At 43.5% G+C, this 24,194-nt stretch overlaps 1 protein-coding gene across 1 annotated transcript in view; it reads right to left on the reverse strand.

Annotated features, from left to right (window-relative positions):
* Positions 1–2,801: 2,801 nt before the first annotated feature.
* The window catches only part of gsg1l (gsg1-like), a gene marked incomplete at its 3' end in the record, with an annotated part of 40,884 nt that continues 19,491 nt past the window's right edge, over positions 2,802–24,194 (reverse strand). Inside the window, exons 2-5 of the mRNA XM_083778914.1 lie at positions 22,112–22,159; positions 12,077–12,229; positions 9,073–9,184; positions 2,802–3,195 (exon numbers count right to left, since the gene is read on the reverse strand). Of these exons, the coding sequence (XP_083635040.1) occupies positions 2,802–3,195; positions 9,073–9,184; positions 12,077–12,229; positions 22,112–22,159 (707 nt within the window). The remainder of the gene's footprint in view (positions 3,196–9,072; positions 9,185–12,076; positions 12,230–22,111; positions 22,160–24,194) is intronic.

Consider the following 24,194-nt stretch of genomic DNA (forward strand, 5'->3'; position numbering starts at 1 on the left):
CCTTTAAGTACGCAGAGGACAATGGTTTCCAATGGGGGACTAAATCCTACCTATAGACCTTCCAGATTATGCATCAGAGCACAGGATATCCAGAAGTTTAATCAGACTCTGTGTAAACACGCTATGGACCGATTTTTTGGTTCTCAGATCACCACTTTCAATCATAATCATAATTAATTTCGTAAAAGTGGATGAATCGTTCACCCTTGAAGTAAGTGTAATGAGCACAGTGGATTGTTTCAGACCATGAGTCACCAGTGTTATTATTAATAGTTAACAAAAACGAACGAGCAAAACTAAAACGAATGAATATTTCAAAACCTGTACAAACTATCCAGACCAGCAAGTGGGTCGAAAATACACATTCCAGCTTTGCTCGAGTCTTACAGTACTTGCCATCAAGTCAAGGGTGCTTTAAGGGTAGGTAGTTAACGTTTACTGTTTCAGTTTCAGCTTCACCCAGCTGGTGGCTGCTCTGATGGTCATGTTGAGCGCACACGCAGGGAGCCGTTAGGGGTTAAGTGTCTTGTTCAGGGACTCTTACTGGGCGGAACGGAACGGGGGCGACCTTCCAACTCCCAGGTGCCCTCTCTGCTGGGAACTCAGCATAATACTCAGCTTGGTCTCAGCTGTGGTAATAGGTACTTCTGTGCTGCATAATGGATTAAATTATGTAAAGTTAATTTAACGTTATAGCATTGATCATTAACCTGGATCATGAGTCCAGTGAAGGGGATGCAAAGTGCAAGGAAAGATAAAAAAAAAGAAAAAGGTCATGCATGTACTATGTAATATGCAGAACAAACTAAGACACTCTGGTTTCATGCCAATTACAATGACAATTACAGCCCCACAGACATGATTGTATAGGTTCGGCATCTACCCATTACAATTGTGAGGGTTAATTTATCCATTTGTTACTCTGATAAAGTACAAATGTATAACCAAATTTGGGTTCATTTTGAGTATACATTTTACCTCACAATTCATTTCAGTGTTCTTTTAACTTCCTCAGTTTAAATCCACACTGGGGATGCTTTACTGCGCAAACAGCAAACATGAATGTTTGCAAACCGACGTCGTAAACATTTCATATCATTTGACTTTGGCTATGTTTAAGACTCATCAACTGTTGAGTGTCTGTGAGCAGTGTGAGTGATGAATGTATACTGCATGACGTTGCTCAAGGGTTATAAATGCATTCTAAACTACAGCAGCAACTGCTGCTAAAAACTGAAACCCTTGCGTGACTTCATCTGCCATTTCAGAGATGTAGTGGGTCTTTTAGTCAGATGTTAAACAGTTTTATAAAATATGACAGGACAAACTGATCTTGAGCATGCCAAAGGCTCCTTTCACTGAAAATGACTGGATTTTCATTTAGTCCTGACATGTGACAACACACTCAGCTTCATAATAACAAGCAAAGCTAACAGAAAGCAGAAATGCACCATGTTTCAATCTATAATACTCATTTAATGTATAAATGTTTTTAACTCCAAGAGACCCTCACATGTCCATTTGGTTCCATTTATAAACTCTCAGACATAAAGGTGCTGTAAGAGATATATATTTGTTAAAATATGTTGAATCAGCCTATTCACATAATTATTACTATAGACACGAAAGACAAATGGTGCTATATACTGTAGCACCAAAACTGTTACTGAACAAATATATATTTTCAAATATATAATTCAATGTGCTACAATGGAACCATCAATTTCATCAGATCAATAGGGGGAACTGTAACACTATTAAAGCTGATAATTTGATAAAATCTCTGTCCAATCTGAAAATATATTTCCTGTGTTTACTAAAGACCTGGAGAGACAGGACAACCCATGTTACTGAACAAACACTAAAGCAATGATTACTACCATCTCAATACAGAGGTTTACGTTTATGTTACGACATACCGTATCACTTACAGCACCTTTACATTTACAGAGGATTGTACTGTGTAGAGAAGATGCAGCAGATATAAAACACCTCTTTGTTGCTGAGTCATAGAAAAGCTCACAACGTTTCAGTGTCATTCCCAAAGGACCAGGGAATTTGTTTAATGATCTTTCGTTCTACATTCACGTTTTAAGATATGGACATGTTGCATACTGTATTCGACCAGCTGTCATTGCACTGAATGCCGTCGTCGTCAGAGACAAACAACAACAGATGGGGTATGGTTGGCAGTGTTTAAAGAAGTAATCTGCAATCGGTTGAACATTGTCCCTGTCAGCATAAAACACAAAAAGGAGTCAGAAAATACATGTTAAAATCCCTCTGGGGGACGGGAAGAAAAATAACTTTATCTTACTTGTTCATTTGTCAGTAAAGCCCCCCAAGTGACAGTGTAGCTGAACCAAACCCAATAAGATACCATTTCAAGCTGAGGCTCAACACAAAATACTTTGAAAAGAAATGCTAAGAATTGCACATAGTCTTTTCTTCACATTCAGTGTCATGAAGTAAAGGGCATGACATTTCACAGAGAAGTCTCTTTATCGTCGATATATCTGCTGGGGGAACGCGTCCCACCTCCCTTGGGCATACAAATAATCTTTATACACAGTTCTGAAGGTCAACCAACTCACCACATTCTCTCACTCATATCCTATATATCTATATATACAGTATATTTAATAGAGGTTTTCCTATACAACCTCTGTTCGAGAGTTTTCTTTTCTTCTCCTTTACGGTCGCTCAAACAACCCTGTGCTTTTTCTAAGGGCGAGGTCGGCTCAGCCCTGCAGCATTCTGCCCGCCACCTCCCAGCATGACCACTCCCTGTGCCCCCCCCCTCAGCATTGCTCCTCCCCCAAGGCATCCATGTTCTCCCTGAGGTCTGAGTGGGTTCTCATCATCCCGCACCGGCCCTGTCCCGGCGGACCGGCTCCATGCCCGCCCGGCCCCGTCTGGACCATGAGTCCTCCTCCGGCCACCACGCCGGGCATGATGGTGCCGCTGCCGCCGTGTCCGCCGTGGCCCGGGTAGACCTCCACCGAGCTGGAGATGGACTGCAGGGAGCGGTCGCGGAAGTAGTGGAAGGCCTCCTGATCCAGGTAGTTCTGCTCGTCCCTCAGGCCCTGCTCGTACAGCTTGCGCTTGTGGCGGAACTCGATCACCGTCTTGGTGTAGGAGTTGAGCGTGGTGACGGAGGCCGCCATGCAGCAGGTGAAGGAGCCCCACGCCAAGCTGCGTGAAGGATGAGAGAGAGAGAGAGAGAGAGAGAGAGAGGCAGGGGCGTTACTAGTGCTATGCAGACAACGCAACTGGGTGGGCGGCACACGGCCGCTCACCCGTGCTGTCTGTAAAATAAAATTATTAATACATTAATACACTTAAAAGACAGTGTCGTTTCTCCGAATGTAAACAAAAGATATGATCCTTGAATCCTTGACACAAATACTCATGTTTATGATACATACTGTAGATCATAGTGTGTGTGGGGGTGTATGCGTGTGAGTGTGTGTGTGTGTGTGTGTGTGTGTGTGTGTGTGTGTGTGTGTGTGTGTGTGTGTGGGTGTGTGCGTACACTCACATATTGTTTGCATTTTATTATTATCCTGTCTGTGTGTGATCTCCTACAATTATAGCATTTATCTACTGTTTTTACATCACCAGAAAGGTGTGAAGAGTTTCTCACCCATTTTTCAAATAAGATTTTAACCATCAGACAACAGATTATCTCTGAGCCCAGAGCACTAGGGGAATGCCCCGCCCACCTCCCTGCTATGTTCACTCATTTTGAACCTGTCTCAGTCTCCCTGTCAACCCTGGAAGAAATTATATCTCACATGAAATCCTCCACCTGCACTCTGGATTTCATCCCAGGAGATTTTACATGTTTTAGGACCCAAGATTTTCAACTATAGTTGAAATCAAACCAACTGTGCTCACATGTACTGTATAGTGCGCAATGTGATTGTGATGTCCAATAAATAAAGTATTTTAGTCTTAGCCTTAGTCAACGCAATTAATACTGGTACAGTATGTGTATGAACTTGAAGCTGTTTTATTGTTGTCACCTAGGAACTACAAGTTTTCTTGTTGTTGCCTCTGTGATTTTCCAACTCTGGTACACGCCTATCGCCTTCTAGCTTCCTAGGCGGCGTGCACCTGAACAAGTTACTGGAGTGATCTGACAACTCAGATGCCCTCTACAGCCAGGGCTGGAGCAGACTGTCCTTTCTGAGAAGGCAGGTCCTTCAGTGTGTGCAACAAGATACTGCAGATGTTCAGATCAGACTGTAATGGCTCTTCTTCTTTGCCCTCTCTGTGTCTGAACGCATTCGGTGAAAGGTGGTTTATGTTCTTCTATCTATGCAGTAGGCTAAGAGTAAAGCAAAGAAAGTGAAGAAAATTCTAAGTAGAATGGTGTAAGGAGTCAGTCAGTTGAACAGATGGAGGGACTGATTAGTATACAAATATAACCTCAAAACACAGGTCTTTTTTCAAGCGCACAGGAATTCATCAAGTCATCGCGTCCCTGTGCGCACGCTCTTGAGCGTCCCTCGGAGTTGGAAAAGCACTGGTCAGTAGTAAAAAGACGAGGAGTAATTGACCAGATGGCGAAGAACAAATGAGGCAATTTTCTCCACAGTGGCATCTGGGGGGATGCTGCCAATGTAGCTACCACAGCACTTTAGCCTTTCTCTCCTCTCATAGCCTGCTTCAGCCTGTTAATGTTACTGGGAACACAGCGGATGGCCTGCTAATTGTGACGGCCAGGGGAACAGCTCCGGGGAGGACATTTCTGTGGTTGTTGGTCAGCCCCGTGCAAAGACACATTGAACTCCGAGAACGCATAAAGCATGCCACCTTTGTATTAACGGTGAGTATTTGAAAACTCATTAGAAAATCAAGAGGCAGAAACACTTCAAGTGGTCATCTTGGAACCACTTTAATTGACCTATTTCCTTTTTGTTTCCTCATCTTTAGTTACTTTCTGCCCTTTTATCAAGACCGATGTCCGTGTCCACAGACAGATTTCTTGAGCGGCCAATGTGCGTACTGGGACATGAATCACATGATGACTTGTTTTTAGAACAGTTAGGCCCCTTTTCCACTATGTGGTGGAACCAGAACCAGAACCAGAACTTTCCAGGACCCAGAACTACCAAGAACCATGTGTAGTTCCAGAACCAAGTTCTGCTTCCGTTTCCATATAACCAGAACCCAGAACCTGTTAAGTCTGCCCCCCCCCCCCCTATTCCCCCACTGCTGAGTAGCTTGGCCGGCAGGGCCCCCTCCCCCTTGGCACGGCCGGGGGGGTCCCGGAATACAGAGATATTCATGTTTAAATAATGACTGGTTATTATTCAACAGTGGTGGAAAGTAGCTATGTATATAGTATTCTACTTAAATACATTTCGGCCATTTGAAAATAGACAAACTACAAGCTCGATGAGACACGTGAGCTTGTAGATTGTCTATTTTCAAATTTATTTGCTTTATTGTACTTTTTTAAACCAATAATATGAACATATTTTTATATGCCACATGTGCCACAGCTGTGGCAGCCACATGCCACAGCTGTCACATATATTTCTTATACATAATAGATATACTGTATATGCACATACTGTAGTTTATATGACCATGGATATATGCAGAATACATTATATATAGGCTATATTTGCCGATATGGATTTCCTTTCCATGTGGGGAGTGGGACAACAGTAAAACACCCGTTTTAAATGCATTCGACCAGTTGTTCTTTACCTGTCTACAATATTTTGCTTAAACTGCAAGAGAAAAATATATCTCATATGGGCTATAGCTCATATGATAAATGATAACCCACCTTTTGAATATAGCATTTAACATTGTGTGGGTTGCAAATATAGTGCCTCTTGAGCAGATTGAGCAAATTGTGCCATAACATCCAGTCCAGTTGTAATGTCAATATCAAGAAATGTGCAAATACAAATCATTTAACCGTTGTGCTAGTTGAATTTAATTCTTCCAATGTGTAGTATTGTGTACTGTATTGTACTGTATTGTAGCACATTTCTAGTAATGATATGCCTAATGCCTTGCCCTGAAAAAGAAAGAAAATTCTGTTCTGGCAATTTAGAATAGATTATATGGCGCTCTCGCGCGCGAGCACACGCACGCAAACACATACACGCACGCAAACGCAAACACATACACACACACACACACATCTGCAGTTAGCCTAGCTGTTAGCTGTAGTGTAGAACAACAACTGCAAGCAAACAACTCGTCGCGACAGCTTTATGGCTCTCTCTCTCTCTCCCTCACGCACACACAAGCTCTGTCTCTCCCTCTCTCGTGGCCATAGTGTTTCTGTGTGCTTTTCCAGGTTATTTTTCTGTGTGTCCGCTGTCGCTGTGTCGCACTTAGGAGTTTAAAATGTGCGCTGTTGTGTTGTGTGCGCTTCTCCTCGCTCCGGTCTCCTCAGATGCTCAGAGTGCTGTCACCTCAGCTCGACCAATCGAGAGCAGCAGCGCTGCTGGCCCCGCCCATAGGTTCCCAGAACTCAGCGTTAGTACTACCTCAAAAGCAGGGCCGAAAAAAGGTTCTGAGAACCTGGTCTGAAACCGTGCCGTACCGCGCTGTGCGCTGTGGAAACAAACCCAGAACTAAAAAAAATAGGTTCAGGTTCTGGATAGTTCTGGTTCCACCCCATAGTGGAAAAGGGGCCTTAGATCTGACAGGATGAGGAGTCGAGGACCAATTACTGTGTAGAAGATGACGTCGGCGATGCCCTTCTTTATGTAATAGATATCAGTACGTCCTCCACCACACATAATTGTGGGCTATCTTACCCTGCGAAGGATGCCTTCACAATGTGCCAAATTGAAAACGGCATTTTCTAACCCTCAGAAAGGGACAGACCTTGATGCCTTCTTGCATTCAACATTCAAATTCAATGTGCCAGAATAAATAAAGTTTTGCTCTTATGTACATACACACAAGACATACTAATGAAGAACGCCTTGAACCTTGACCGTTAAACCTTGCACAGTGTCCGCATTACACCAATGGGCTTTTGTGTGCATGTGCAGATTATGTCCATAGGTTTTCACATGAACTCCAAACACACGCACACGTGTGGGTCATCAGCATTATTCTGATGGCGCGTTGGTCCGACTCACCCCATTACTGACCCTGTCCCTAACCGTAACCGGACACGAAGCCACGTTGTCGGACTAATGTGCCGTCAGAATTACGAGCGGAAACTCCTTCCCATCTCCTTCACCTATTTGTCTCCATTTGCGTGCATTTGTCCCTTACACCCCCCCACCCGACACACACCCATTGTGTCCTTGGTGTTACCTTCTGCCAATGCACCATGGCGAGGAGATCTAACTCAGACAGCAGCTGCTGGCTGCGCCAAACTCCGAACGGAGAGAAGGTCAAGGCCAGGCTTGTCTGGCTAATTATCCCACAAGATAAGTCCCCTGTTGCTGAGCTGCTACAGTACCTGATCAATGCCTTCTCAAACCACACCACAGCAGTGGTGAACTAAAGAGTACTGATACTACCGATCAAACATGAATCGACTACAAGTAAAAGTTGCTCTGACAAATGCGTACTTTAGTTAAATTACTGTACTGTACTTTCTTTAAAAAAATAACACAGCATTCAAAAGTACAAGTTACAAACATTGTGACATTTTCCCCAAAGATCTCAAAAAACAAGCTCTCAATATGCATCTTATCGCAGCACGTTGTGAGCTTAGATCTGCTATTTTCACTATATTTGAGATAGGGCCAAAGGGGGAGTCAAAAGTACAATATTTGTCTTTGAAATGTAGTGAAGCGGATACTCAAGTACAGACACTCAATTACAGATATTCAAAAATGTTTACTTAAGTACAGAATTCTGTATTACTGCCCCAAAACATTGTGTTTTGGTCTTTTGTTGGTCTAAAGACCTTTATACACTGGTGATGTGTTTTGTCTTCTCGCGCGATTAATTCACCTGAAAATATATATTTATTTTACAAAGTGTTGTTTATGTCAGTACAGCCATCCAGAATGTGAATATTTACAGGGCAATAAAGCGACGCAATTGTATTCTGAATGGGGTCGATTTTTCATCCGCAAATCAAAAAATCAGCCTGCATGAAGGAGGCATCATAGTTTTAAAGTAAAAATTTCACCAGAGATTTTCCTATATTGTTTGTGTCACGCTTTTAAAGACCTTTAAGCCAACTTTATACTTGAATTATGAATTATGAAGTGCCTCTTGCTAACAAGAGCTGATCTACACACGAACAATACATTGCATAGATAGATTCTGCATAATAAGAACTTTTATGATGACAATGTTTTCTGGTGCTTTGTACTTTGTTGTACTTTGAACCACAATTACACAATGTTATGAGCAGATTTATAATGCATTATAAGTATGTTTACAAATGCATTACACACATGGGCCACCCTGCAGGCTAACGAACCCCCCCCCCCCCCCCTCTCTCTCTCTATGTTTCTGCCTGTCTCCTCTCCTCTCCTCTCCTCTCCTCTCCTCTCCTCTCCTCTCCTCTCCTCTCCTCTCCTCTCCTCTCCTCTCCTCTCCTCTCCTCTCCTCTCCTCTCCTCTCCTCTCCTCTCCTCTCCTCTCCTCTCCTCTCCTCTCCTCTCCTCTCCTCTCCTCTCTCTGTTTCTGCGTGCCTCGTTCGTTCTGTCACCTTCCTCTCCTCTGCTCTGTCCCAGATTGTAGTAAAAACCTTCATTAATATGTTGAATCCCAGCACATAATGTTTAGATGTCGACGGCGCTATACTCAAGCCAAGCAGACTCAACCGTCCCCCCCCCGTCCCCCCCGTCCCCCCCGTCCCCCCTTTCTCTCTCTGTCCATGTGTCTCTGTTTGTCCCACAGCGCAGGGCATCAAGCTGTGGACACACTGCCAAATTCACGAGTTCATGGCCAAACTGGAATGGTGCCTCCCTGGAAATCATGTGTTTTGTTAGTCACATGTCATAAGGCTGAACGGACACACACTCACACACCTCTGTGCAATGGGCTTTAACATAGCCCGTCACAGTGTGTGTGTGTGTGTGTGTGTGTGTGTGTGTGTGTGTGTGAGAGAGAGACTGACCAGAAGGACCATCCGTAGTCCCAGCTGTGAGGCCTCCAGTCCTCTGGGCCCATACTAACGGTGATCTGGAACACCTGCGTGTACATCATGTGGGCCACCATACCCAGCAGACCTGTGACACACACGCACGCACGCACGCACGCACACACACACACACACACACACACACACACACACACACACACACACACACACACACACACACACACACACACACACACACACACACACACACACACACACACACACACACACACACACACACACACACACACACTTTTAATTTAAAAAAAGATTACACATTGACATTCCAATCAGTGTAGAACACACACCTGCAGAATGCAGTATACACACACACACACATGCGGCACGCACACATCTCATGTATCACATCATGGTAATTTACAGTGGTAATTACCTTAAAGATAATAGCTTGCAAATCACACACACGCACACGCGCACACACACACACACACACACACACACACACACACACACACACACACACACACACACACACACACACACACACACACACACACACACACACCGAGACGGACTCCTGCTAAATGTGTCATCAGAAATCATTTGACAGATAATTACACTAATTAGTCATTATACAGTATCCATTGATCGAGCGTGCCAGCCTGCCATCAATGTGACACACACACATAATCACTCATAAACACACAGTAAATCAACCTGCTGCCACCACGCTAATATAAGTCAATGTGAGGGAATAAGGTCAATGCAGAGGTCAGTATCATGGCTGTGGGGTGGAAACCTGATACGTCCAAAAACTGTTACTTTGAACAGAACGGGTAAAAGAACCCATGTGTTCCAATATGATGAAGTACTGAAAAGATATGGAGATACAAGGTTTCTGACAGCAACAATCAATCGATCGATCGATCGATCGAGAGAGAGGGTGTGTGTGTGTGTGTGTGTGTGTGTGTGTGTGTGTGTGTGTGTGTGTGTGTGTGTGAGCGTGCATCATGCTGTATTAAATCTGGCTGAGGATTTACAGTTCTTTATAAAGGCAACATCATTTCTCTCTGGCCTTAAGACAGGGAATTCTAGGAAAAAGTGTGTGTGTGTGTGTGTGTGTGTGTGTGTGTGTGTGTGTGTGTGTGTGGGGAGGGGGGAGTGCGTGCGTGCGTGCGTGCGTGCGTGCGTGCGTGGGTGCGTGCGTGCGTGCGTGCGTGCGTGCATATACTGTAGGTATCCAAATGACGTTGCATTTCCATTTGGGTATGGTTTGGCATGGAACCGTTTAACCACGTTAACCCTGGCCTCTCTATTTTGGGCTTTTCGCTAGATGAAAACATAATCAATCAATCAACTATTTTCGCCGTACAGGTTTAAGTGTGCCCGTTCCTGGATTGTCGGGCGCAAAGTGGTGTGCCAGTATAGGAAGACTTAATGACAATGATTGGTTTTTAACCCTGTGGTGGGAAAGCACTAATAATCTGTGAGTCAACACTCAGAACGATGCTCCAAATACATGTCTGAATATTGCTCATCGAAGACTACAGTCGCATCAATAGATATTTTCAAAGCAGCCATTAATCATTTTGACATGAAATAGTGTAGGTAAACTGTAAACACACTAATTAATGCCCTGTTCCACTCAGGTCAAACAGAGTCACGGTGCTGCTACTGTGCATGTTGGCTCTCTGGAAAGGCTCTGCTCCACTAAATGGAACTATGTAAACCTTAATTAGTATCATTAGTAACAGCTGGGTTTACCCTACTATCTCATGTCAAAGTGGCTGCTGTGAAACGTGTCTACTATAGAACCCTGCAAGCCTGTCGAGACCCGATCAGTGCCCGGCACAATTGTAGGGCCGTTTCTGTATTTGACCATCAGGCCCATATGAGCCGGGCTCGGAATCACAGAGTAGACCACATTATATTAATAACGTTAACATTTTGCACAGTGAATTTCACCTCAGCATGTGCGCTAGCTTCAATGGGGTGTAGGTGTGAGAGAGGCAGCACCCAAGGCTATGGGGCAGAGACCGTATCTTAGCAACACTGAAAGCGCTAAATCTCATTGGTCAGAGACAGAGACAAAGAATAAGAGAGGAGCTCACGCTTGGCGAACCCCTTGACTAGAGACTGATTTGACATATTTTTGGAGGCCATAGGAAAACACTAGTTTAGCTGGTGATGTGTTTTCTCATAACGGCACATTGTCCCCAGACACCTTCTGACAGTATCCTGACAGTAGACAAGACGGGCTGCATCTAACACCATTGGAAATGCGCCAGTGGTTTTCGGGGCCATGGCCCAGTGAAGGGCCAATAAAAAGGAGAGGAAAATGAACGAATGAAGAAGATGTAATTATTCATTTATTATTAATGTATTTATTTCAAATTAAATTCATAAGATTAGACGACTATTAACCTTTTAGAAATGTCTTTAACATGTGAATCTAATGAGCTTCTCTCTGCAGGAGTAAACATGGTCTCTATCACCTCCTCTTGTCAAAGGACTCACCAATTCAATGCCATGGAATCTCAACCTACAGACCACATTAAAGTGCCTTTTACATGATTTCTTTACTTTTATGTTCTGGTCTTGAGTTCTTTCCCCAACATCACAGAAACAGCAAGGACACATTAAAAGATATACACCATTTCGTTTTAAAAGTAATTCTCCCCCTCACTTTTATCTTTTTGCCTATAGGCCTATGGGGATGCAGGAAAGATTCACCCTTAATCATGGAATTACAGTTCACACAATTATTGCAAGGGAAATAACTGAGGCTGAAGTGTCTAAGAAATGTTGAGGTCATATAAAAGTGTCTAAGAAATGTTGAGGTCATATTAAAGTGTTCTATCTATCTGATTTTTGGGTTGCAAAAACATTTGGCAGAGTGGAGAAAGTCGGATCAACCGGATCGCTTATAATAAAATGTCAAAACTCTGCTGTGTGCGTGCGTGTGTGCATGTGTGTGCATGCGTGTATGTGCGCGCGTGCGTGCATGTTTCCAGCCCACCTGACAGCACGGTGAAGACAGCGGCAAAGGCGTTGAGTTTGAGTCCGTCGATGACGTTGGAAGAGTGGAACAGCTCCAGACACATGAGAGTGAAGCCCACCACCAGCAGCAGGATGTACAGCACCTCCGACACCACCGAGAGCCACAGCACACCTGCAACACACACATTTGGCTGTTATGTTGTGTAATTTGACATGTACGATGTAGCATTGAAGTGTAATTTTGTTTCTTGCCTCTTGGCCAGTTCCCACTTGCAGACTCAAGCCCATCACACACCGTCTGCGACCGCTGCGCGTCAAAACAGCCGCCTCCATTATTTTCAATGAACCTATCGCACACCGGCGGCGTCCGACGCGCGCTGGCGCCTCGCCTGGCGCGCCGATAGAACCAGTTCTATTTTCCAGGCGGCGCCGCGCGGCAACGCATCGCGCCGCGTCGGACGGAGCCGGTGTGTGTTGGGCTTCAGTCTCAATGTGTTTTTGAGTGGTGCAACCACTCCAAGGAACAGCTTTGTCCCAACCTATGTGACTATGTCCCTATGTCCCGATGTTTAGAGTACCAATAGGGGGTGCTGTTGCACCACTCGCTTCAGACTGGTCTGATTTTACTGGTTAAACCTCAGGTTAAACCTGACACCTCAGCACCCCTGATGGTGTCTCCCTTAAACAAAGAAACAAAAAAGGTCATCCTCTAAATGTTTTGCTGTTGTTGTGGAAACAATTGAGCGGTTGAGACGAATAAAGTCCACTAATTATCCATACTGTATATAGATAAGGGTTCAGGACAGATAGGCCTTTTCGGGGAGGGGTCAGAATAAATTATAGACTGTTATTCGTCTCAACTGCTCACGAATAAACAATGTTTAAATCACCAGCGACGAGTATGTAGCATCAAAACTATATTCACGTAGTAACCACACGTTGAGACCCACTGGACCCAATGCACAACATCAGCACCCTGACTCTGTTTTACCAGAATGGCGAAACACAAACTAAATTAATATAATTGGAAAGACCTGTGAAGGTAAGGAAGAGGCCCAATTTCTTTCCCATATGGCTTCTGAGCCTATTCTGAATAAAATACAAATTGTGTAGCTTTATTGCCACGTAATATTAGCATTCTGTGTAAATGTTCCGTACTCAAGACAAACAGCAGTTTGAATTGAAATAACGTAATCGTATGAAATGACCTTTAAAAAATTGTGATCCTTCATGGGGTGTTGACATGATTAGTTTCCAAAGCAGTAGGCGTAGGTTTGTCAGTGTCCATTATTGATATACTGTACTGTAGGTCTCCGATATCTGGCAATGTGCAGGCTAGTGTTTCCCTAAATCCCCCCCCCCCCCCTTTTACCATGTTCCTCTGAAAGGCTCCTTGGGGACTTTCCCTTAAAAAAGCATACTCTGCCTTCAAGACATCAGAAAAGTCCCTTTGGTTACAGAACACTGGCAAATTGTTGATTACGTCTCGTAACAGGTTAGCGAGTGGAGGGGGACATGCGTCTTCGAACATGTTTGTGTCTGGATTGGAACAGGTGGTGAACAAATAAGCCAGCACTGCCATCAAAGAGAACTCATCAAACTGAAGGATAACCAACATGTGCATGCAGGCAGGCAGGCACGCACTCATGCACGCACGCACATAGAAACAAAAGTTTGTCAATACACAAACATACTGTACGTCAGAGACTCAATAATACTCTACTCTGTATTGTGTAGTATTGTGTTGGAGCCAGCTCGGTTATCTGCGAAGGCCACAGTGTTGGAAACAGTAGACTGTTCCAGAACCACAGAGAGAGAGAGAGAGAGAGAGAGAGAGAGAGAGAGAGAGAGAGAGAGAGAGAGAGCGCGCGCGCGCGAGTATGTAAACATCTGAAAAGTGAAGGCCATGCACAGTAATTCTCAGTGTGAATGTATCCATTTGTACATTGTCATGAACACTGTCCTCATAGCTACTCATTACTGTCAGTCATTTACATTCAGCATGCTGCTTTGGCAATGTTGCAGCTGTTCGACTGACACCACCACACTGACAGAACAGACAGAGGTACTGAAAGAGAGACAGACATATGCGGTATATATGGTGGGGAATTGAAAAAGAAACAGACATTTACTGTAGGAGGCAGAAATGAGAAAGAAAGAAAGCGGGGGGGGGGGGGGGGGGGGGAGAGACGTTTGAGAAATTATGCATTTTTCATAAAGCTAGTACTGCTACTGTACTGTACGGTAGTGCAGTCAATGGTCTTGTGAAAGCAGCATTTTCTCATTGTGGACACACTGAGGCTGTTCACTATGCGTAATGTCGCTTAACGCCTTGCCTGCCAATGATGACGTTTCTCGTCATATATTCTTGGCACTGATGACTTGGAGGAGAGAACACTCCCCCAGTGGGAAATTGGGAATAGAACCCAGGACCTTCTAGCTGTGAGGCGACAGCACTACTGTGTCAGAGTACTCTCCCTGTATGTGTCTCTCTGTGTCCCTTTATTCCTATATAGTTCTGTCAAGCATGCATGCCCAAATATGAAGTGTTGTGATGTCAGAACAGGCCAGCTCCATATACATGTCTGGAGATATAGGGGTGATTAGGTCCAGAGCCTGTGCAGAGGCTTTTGTGCTGGTTCTGGACAACGGTGTATCCGACCATCTTCTATCTATCTATCTATCTATCTATCTATCTATCTATCTATCTATCTATCTATCTATCTATCTATCTATCTATCTATCTATCTATCCATCTATCCATCTAACCATCTATCCATCAATCCATCAATCAATCCATCCATCCATCCATCCATCCATCCATCCATCCATCCATCCATCCATCCTTCTCCTCATCATCCTTCTGTCCGCCCATCCATCCATCCATTTTTATGCTGAGAGTTAAATTGTATCAGTATTTCGCAGTATAACAGAAAAGTACAGTGGAAATAACAGAACAACATAAATTATAGAGGTCAAAAGATGACACCTCCCTCATGTTCTTCCTCTCATTAGCTACAGTATACGCCTAATTTACAGAACAGGTCGATGGAACCAGTCGCCAAGGGTATTAGAAGCCTGAGGTGGAGACAACGAATACAAAACATTGACTATGACCCCCCCCCCCCACAGGGCCATCTTATAGAATATGCATTACCAGGTCAAGACAGCTGAATTTTCATTAGGTCGGAGTAGGTGAAACATGATTTGAGCGGTTTTGGCCGGGAGCCAGAACAGGGTAGCAAAAACGAGAAGAGGAATTCCGCCAAACCTCATTAGACAACGAACGCGATGATATCTAGAAACAGGCTGCCTCGTTTTCCAGAGAATATACTAATAACTAATTGAATCGTTGTGCCGGCATGCGTGGACAGTGCAAATGTGCTCCTACATGTATGTGAATGTGAGTGTGTTTCAGGGTTATTACATTAATTAAGTAGGATTTTAATGTATAATGTTTGATTCTCTATGGCTTTTGCAGTAATGAGATACTAAAAGGCCAAGCTGTCTCACTTTTAGGCCGCAGTATATATATATTTTTCCTATTTATAAACTTTATTACAGGCTCGTAGCCCACAAGGTAAGACAGTACATCACATATACGAGAATACAAATAAATGAAAAATACAGTACATTTACCCAGCCCTACAGCTTACTACTCTAGGCGAGGCACTCATGCCAGTGTCCTCTGAAGTGTACCTTACATAACTACGGCCTGGGTCTGTCATCTGTCCAATGAGTCCATTCAGTGAGCGATCCAGCCTGCTCATGAATTTGAATGTCCGATTCCTCAACAGAGCCATGAATGTAGTGAGACCCAATGAACAGAAAAGCCCACTGGCTCTAGTGCTCCTGTTTTTTTTTAACAGGATTCAAAGACAGTCATTATAGGCTACTTGCAGTTTGCGTAAGCTCTCCTTCTTATACTTCACCCACAGTGAAGCTGTGTAGAGAGGGGTGCAATAAGCTCTAAAGAGGTTTACCTTAACATCCGTAGTACAATGGTGAAATTTACGGACCAACATGTTGGCTTGTACATATAGCATTCTCAGGCAGGAAACTTAAGTTCCAGATCTTCTTTAGTTCTACATATAAGTACCATGCTCTTCTTGGCATTATAGTGAATATCAAAGTCAATACCGTAATTGTATTAGGTGGCCAATGACATCACCCTGAAGTCTTATTTACACTTTGTCGTTCGATTTTGCCGCTCGGTGAAGATATATGTATACAGGCTCACAATACATGATGTGTCGTGCACGTCGTAGATTGGTTATATTTGATGACTGACACTGTCCATAATTGATACCTAGGTAAGGGCATGCAGTGGGGGCTTTTAAATCATCATCAGTGTCTGCATTACAGGTAAAACTGGAGGAAATGCCACTGGACACATGGATGATGGATTGCAAGAATGCTGAGAGTATGGGAAATGTCAGAGGGATACACTAGGGGTATACACGGTGGAGATGTTGGGGGTCTTGGTGGCACTAATATTGGTGGAAATAGTTAGATTGAATAGCGTAGTTATATGTACAGACTCTGCAGCAGTCCTAGGTAGTTATATGTACAGACTCTGCAGCAGTCCTAGGTAGTTATATGTACAGACTCTGCAGCAGTCCTAGGTAGTTATATGTACAGACTCTGCAGCAGTCCTAGGTAGTTATATGTACAGACTCTGCAGCAGTCCTAGGTAGTTATATGTACAGACTCTGCAGCAGTCCTAGGTAGTTATATGTACAGACTCTGCAGTCTGCAGCAGTCCTAGGTAGTTATATGTACAGACTCTGCAGCAGTCCTAGGTAGTTATATGTACAGACTCTGCAGCAGTCCTAGGTAGTTATATGTACAGACTCTGCAGCAGTCCTAGGTAGTTATATGTACAGACTCTGCAGCAGTCCTAGGTAGTTATATGTACAGACTCTGCAGCAGTCCTAGGTAGTTATATGTACAGACTCTGCAGCAGTCCTAGGTAGTTATATGTACAGACTCTGCAGCAGTCCTAGGTATAGTTACAGTATATGTACAGACTCTGCAGCAGTCCTAGGTAGTTATATGTACAGACTCTGCAGCAGTCCTAGGTAGTTATATGTACAGACTCTGCAGCAGTCCTAGGTATAGTTACAGTATATGTACAGACTCTGCAGCAGTCCTAGGTAGTTTCAGGTCATTCCACTCAAGTAGCCGTCAAGGTTTTCTAATATGAAGATCTCCAGTCAGTCACGAGAACAGTAAAACAGTGAAGTCAGGTTAAACAGTAAAACAGTGAGGTCAGGTTACATTTCCAGCACATGTAGGGGTGAAGGGGAATGTGAACGCGGAAGACATGGCTAAGAAGGCTTTAGAGAAAGGGACGGTAGAAATTAAGGTTAGTATTAGTAAAGTGTGTAATATAGGAGTAGGTTAATCAAATGTGGCAAGAAAAGTGGAACAGTGAGGATAAAGGGAGACATTTATATAATGTTCAAAATAGTGTCAAAGTTTAAAGGGTGGGTAGTGGACAGAGAGGAGAATAAATCGTATTAACAAGACTAAGGTTAGGGCACAGTGGATTAAATAAAACATTGGATATGATAGGGATACATCAGTATGGGTTATGTGAGGGATGTGAGGAAGAAAAGTCAGTTTAGAATGTTCTAATCAATTGTAGAGGGTATGAGACAGAGAGGGGGGCCATGAGGGATTTAGGGGTGCAGGAAGTTTAACTAGAGGATTTATTAAGAATGGGTGAAAGAAGACATAGAATATTAATAGTTTTTAAGGAGGAGTGTGTGTGCGTGCATGCATGCGTGCGTGCAAGTGTGTGTGCGTTGGGAGAGGGAATTAGATACAGCAGCAAAGATGTTTGGTTGAACCCCTTAGATAGCATTTCTGTTGGCTTAGATAGCATTTGACACAGACGTATAGCATGTTATGTAGACAGCAATATAATTGTATTGTATATAGTCATAGCACGCCATAGTACATATGTATAGCATAGTAGTACATATGTATAGTGTATGTATAGTTTCATTATATAGATATTCCACTGTTACTTTCTTAGCTTACGCATGTTTCATGATAAATGCTTTTATGTGATGTATTCCCATGCTTTTGTTCTTGCTTAAATGTAAGTCGCTCTGGATTAAGAGCGTCTGCTAAATGCCTAAATTGTAAATTGTAATCCATAATTGGGATCAAACGGCGGAGTTAATGCACCAAAAACTGGATGCCAACCGCCGTTAAACAAAAAGAAGAAGAAGACAGAAGAAGACGACAACAGCAATGGACGGCGAGTCACAGTCAGATGTTGAGGAAGACCTATAGTTCCCAAAACTGTACGTCAGTGGTATGGAACTATTTTGGATTATCTGGAACAGACAAGGACCAAACAAACATCATTTGCAGACAAGAAAATGTGAAAGCGACAGATGGCAACACGACAGGCTTACGAAACCACCTCAAACGCAAGCACCAGAGAGAGAATGCAGACAGTTTAACAAGGTCCCCCACGTGTGAGTGCAAAAGCTGCATCGGCTGCACAATAAAGCGGAAGTTAAGTGTGTAATATGGGAGAAAGTTAATCAAATGTGGCAAGAAAAGTGGGACAGTGAGGAGAAAGGGAGACATTTATATAATGTTCAAAAGTTAAAAGGGTTGGTAGTGGACAGAGAAGAGAATAAATCGTGGTTCCGGCCAGCCTAGCAGTCCGGGCACCATGAAGGCTCCTAATGCAGCCTGACAGCGCATCGCGGGTTCGGGTCCCGACCTCAACGAGCTTTGCTGTATGTCACTCCCCATCTCTCTCTCTCGTCGCTTCCTGTCTCCACTTACTCTATCAATAAAGGCAAAAAAGCCCAAAAAATGTCTTGAGGAGAAGAATAAATCGTAATTACAAGATTAAGGTTAGGGCACAGTGGATTAAATAAAACATTGGACATGGTCAGTCCAGGTTATGTGAGGGATGTGAGGAAGAGGAGTCAGTTTAGAATGTTCTAATCAATTGTAGAGGGTATGAGACAGAGGGGGATCAGAGGCCATGAGGAATCAGATGAGGCATTTAGGGGTGCAGGAAGTTACACTAGATGATTTATTAAGAATGGGTGAAATAAGACATGTTAGAATATTATTAGAGTTTGTGTGTGTGTGTGTGTGTGTGTGTGTGTGTGTGTGTGTGTGTGTGTGTGCGCGTGCGTGCGTGTGTCATCCTTAATCCTTTAAATTAAATTGTTAATTAATTAATTATGGATGGATGGAGCAGAGTACTTCTCCCAACATTGAAGAACACAGTGCGTTGTGGTACTGTACAGCTAAATTGCCTATACCAAAGGGGTAAATAAGATGTGTGTGCATGAGGGAAGCATATAGCTCCCCCAGTCATATGGAAGGTACCATAGTACCTACTGTATAACATACACAGTGGCTGTGAGCGTAGTGTATCCTTGTGTCTTGTCTTAGGCAAGGTCAACGTCCTCGTTTATACAATACATCACATCGCCCGCCATTAACCTCCCCATTAGCCAGAGCACAGATGTTCCACGGCAACCATATGGGATTTACACGTGTGTACCCATCCCATGGCTTATATTTGTTATTGTGTGAACTGTCAATCACCACTGCCTCTTTCAGTAGCTGTTTTACAACTTAAACAGACATATTTAAATGCATGGGCGTGGCACGTTGTGAGCTTTTAGATATAGCTATAAAGATCTGCAAATGTTTCACCTGCATATATTTTGCCTATAATAATAGGCCAGGCCAGGTAAATAGAGCCAGGTTGAAAGTGGTTGAAAACTTGAAAACAAATGATATAGCAGTGAAACCAATATGAATACTTAGGGCTCTAATGCATTCTGGGAGAGAATAGGCCTCTAGCCAAAGCTAATTGTTGGTATGAACTACTTACATATACTTACTGTAGTCTAATATGAAGCAAGTTCAACACACCCATGATATGTTTTCATTTAACAATCACAATCACGCTAATCGGTCACATGACAGTGCAGGTATCAAGCCAGGATTTATCAATCTGTCGATGAAGGTGTTTGCATGAAAGGGGTGATGTTTGCAGCATAATTATGACCAATCACGGACAAATCTACTGGTAGCAGCAGTGTGGCATATTATTTTCAGAACTTAAAACACATTATCCAGGCTGAATGCAACAGAGTTGCAGCTGCCAATTGCAGGAAGGGCAACTGGCAAGCAAATCACTGACTGTGTGAATGTGTATGTTAATAGGCTTATTATGTCATTGCCCCCTTGACATTTGTAGCTGTATTCATTCATTTGCAACCCTGGCACTGTAAAACAGACTTGGCTTACTTTCATATCTTACAACTTGTAAGTTACTTGCAAATACAATCTGTGCTTATAGATCAGTCTCTGTAGGATGTTATGGGCATACAAAAGCACATGGCTTTGATATTGCTTGCAGCCAACCGCTCACGGCTCAAGAAGCTGACACAGATAACTCCTTCCCTCTGATGAGAATCTATACTTCTCGATAAATTGTCAGGGAAAGCCAAAGGCTGTTGCGGGTCTCTGATGAACACTCTTGCCATCTAGTAGCCTGAGCTAACGTGTTAGGTTTCTGGTCTAGAGGGGCAGGTCGTGACTGAGATTTGCGCACGCGGTGATTGCATGGATCTCACCGATCTGTCCGTCAGCCCCGGCCCCTCCTCTCCCCCCTAGTACATCACATCATTTGGAGCGACGCCCACCCGGAAGGGTTGACTCCCACTTCTAGACTAGAGCGGCCAATGTGTTCCCCTATGGGCTTTCACTTTTTGCGCTGACGAAAATGAAAGCCTGGGTACTGAGGCTAGCCGCCAAGAGACGCAGTCTCACAATCTACACAATGATTATCCTATGAATGGTGATGCCATTTTCCAGTGGAGGTCATGAGCTGTTAACATGAGGTGTTAAGGGTCAGAGGGTCTTACTCAGGGACACTTTGACACGTACACATTAGTAGGCCTGTCACATGATTACATATCGCCTAATCGCAATTATTTTAGATAGGCCTAATCACAATTATTATTAATTGTCTAAATCCTTTCCATGTAGAAATAATTTTCTAAATATAGTGGAAATAGGCAGCAGATCTAAATTGTGACATGTTGTGAGCACCATTATTTATAAAGTAATTAATCATAATTTTCTTTGTATTTTTAAGTTATTTGCTATATGTTGTGTAATCCGGTACAAATTCTCTCTCCTGATTGTAGAAAATTGATATCCCAACAAAGAGCTGGAGAGACATGCATGAAGTAGGAGTAATCAGGATATAGAGCTATTTAACACTTATTTTAACAAAACAATATCACTTTCCTTACCTTAAAATTGTTAATTGCAAATTTGTATGACAATTCATCGGCAAGTACACTTTTATGATCGTGTCAGGCTTACACATGGGCGGGCCGGCAGGGGAACCAGATTACCTCTCTCTACCTGCTAAGCTACGGCCGCTGCACTGTTATATTTTATACTGCATTACAATGCAACACAACACATAAACTACAATTTATGATTATGCAATATGCATGCAGGCTTTGTGACATGGTTTAACAAGAGCATATGGAGACTGCTTCTCCCTCCCTCACAAGGACTCTGAAAAACACAATGCCTGCTTTGGGACCAAGTGTTTCCTTCGATCCGTGCCGTGGTCTGATTTGAACCCCACAGCCTCAGCACTGAGTCAGCAGACAGAAAATGCCCCTGTTGTTCGGGCACGGGAGCCCGTTCTCGCAGGCAGCCTTTTCTGGAGGATTACTGCAATCCATGGCATGCCTACAAACTAGGATCACGCCCCCGCCACACTCTGCAGGGCCTCCCACCTCCCACGGCTTTCCTACTACTGACTTTCTCTAAGCTTCCTATCTACTCGTCTCTATTTGTAAAGAGAGTCAACTGCCCACTCTCCTTAATCTCTCTCTCTCTCTCTCTCTCTCTCTCTCTCTCTCTCTTTCAGGAAAGGAGAGAGATGGCGGGGGGTTGGGGTGGGTTTTGCCATACTCAGTATAGAGGACAGGTGTTGGGGAACGGACGGCACCTAATGACGGTCATTACTCACCTCTCTCGGACGCGGGGGCCAGATCAATGAAACTCCGACACTTCTCACCTGAGAGAGAGAGATGAAGAAAGAGGGACAGAGGAGAGAAAGAGACAGGAATGGACAAGGTGAGGGTCGAAGGGGAAAATAGAGGGATTGGGTGGGAAATGGGAGGATAGGGTAGAGATAGGGAGGGGGTAAAAAGAGAGGATGAAAGAGATGAAATGAGGCGGGAATGAAGTAGGGAGCAGTAAATGAGAAAGATAGATTGTGGGGGGAGAGGAAGGTGAAACAGAGAATGGTGACATGCAGCGATTCGTCAGACGAAGCAATTAGGAGAGAGGAATGGAAGAATGGAATGAACGCAAGCATTAAAAAGGAGGAGAGGGAGATAAGAAGAAAGGAACATTTGTTTAGTTCAATTCTGTTCATGCGCTCCTTTTGGCATCAAAGTTAGAGAGCATGTAAGCATCTGTCTGAATAGTAAAGGCTCTACGCAATAATTGTCAGCGTTAATTTATCCATTTGTAACTCAGAGAAGGTGGAAATGTAAACAAATGGACCCTCACATATCAATTTGGTTCCATTTACACACTCAATTTAAATTATTGCTGACAAATTTACTGGACAAAAGGCTCTGTCTTGCTTTGTATTCAGACTCCGTGCTAAAGCCGTATACAAAACCCAGAGTATCAGTGGTTCAGCACAGCAGCGGCTGAATGGCCATTGTGTCATGGAACATAAGGCTGAATGCCCACATCAGCTGCTACAAAATGCAGTTTTCAGGCAAAGCTATCACTCGGACCAGACAGCTTTCCTTGAATTGGCTCACAGTGCGGCCAGCCCAAACAAGTGCATTACTTGGTCTGGAATACTTAAAGTTAGTAAAATAACTCGCCAAAGACTATTTACTGTGGAACTGCTGCTTTTACGTAATTTAGAAATCTGCATAATTCTTCCACCGCCGTTCGGAAACCCCATGAGAGTTGTCATGAATTCAAGGAGCGTATACTACTTGAATTTTAAGATTTTCATTAAGAGCGTTCTCAGTATTCCGACAGGCTGGCAGTGCAAGAGCCACAGTTTTCCACGAAACCCCTTGTCAGTATTTCTATAGTGGTGGGCTGTGATCCACCAGTACATCACACCAAGATAAGAGGCACTTGAGACAGTGAAACAGCAGCTTATCAATGTACACTCATCCAGACCAGGGCATAACCACATGAATCCTATCATCCCTGTTCTGGGCATAGGCTGTTAAAATCGGTGATCTGCTATTTTCATAGAAAATATTTGGTATATAGTGGAAAAAGGAGGGGGCCAAGTACAGACCTCTGGGGGACACAGGTTAATGAAGAATATAAGTATAGTTAATGCAGAACGTATATATATATATATATATATATATATATATATATATATATATATATTCTATATTGGAGAAGTTGTCACGTGGCGCAAAAGATGTGCCACTAGCCAATGAAAAGATGTGCCCATAAAAGATGTGCCCATACAGATGTGGCCACTAGCCAATGAAAACTCAACCAACTCATCCAAGCCACACCCGTCACTAGCTCTCAGCCCCCCCCCTCCCTCTTTGGCTGTTGTAATGTGATCTCCCCTATGGATCTCCTTCTCCGCACTCCGCAGAGAAACCTTACCTATAGTCGCCTCACCATTTAGCTTATTCCTTCTAAATCTCTGTATTTAAAATATAGGTCGCTCAGCGAATGTCTTAGTTACATTAACATTGTTCTTAGAAACTACTTGGTTTGTGCCTAACTACTACGATTAGACAGATCGCGTTTGTTATTTCGCTACTGCCAGTACTTCTGATTGCACGCACACGCACACACACAACAGTACCCCGTGTCCCACACACACACACAACACTGCCGCGCGGATTTAAGCTGTCAAACCTATTTTGTTAAAGTTACATATGCCACAGACACTTGCCTGAACTGTGCAGCTGATATATATACAGCATTGTCATATTTAAAAGGCGCTTTATAGCTTCTCTCAGCTCAAAGTGTGTATGAATAAGGAGATAAATGAACAGCTGACGTCGGTGGGAGAGGACGTCAGCTGTGTGTGTGTGTGTGTG

Source organism: Protomyctophum parallelum (genome assembly GCF_964188405.1).
Source record: "Protomyctophum parallelum genome assembly, chromosome: 13".
Taxonomy (NCBI): Eukaryota; Metazoa; Chordata; class Actinopteri; order Myctophiformes; family Myctophidae; genus Protomyctophum; species Protomyctophum parallelum.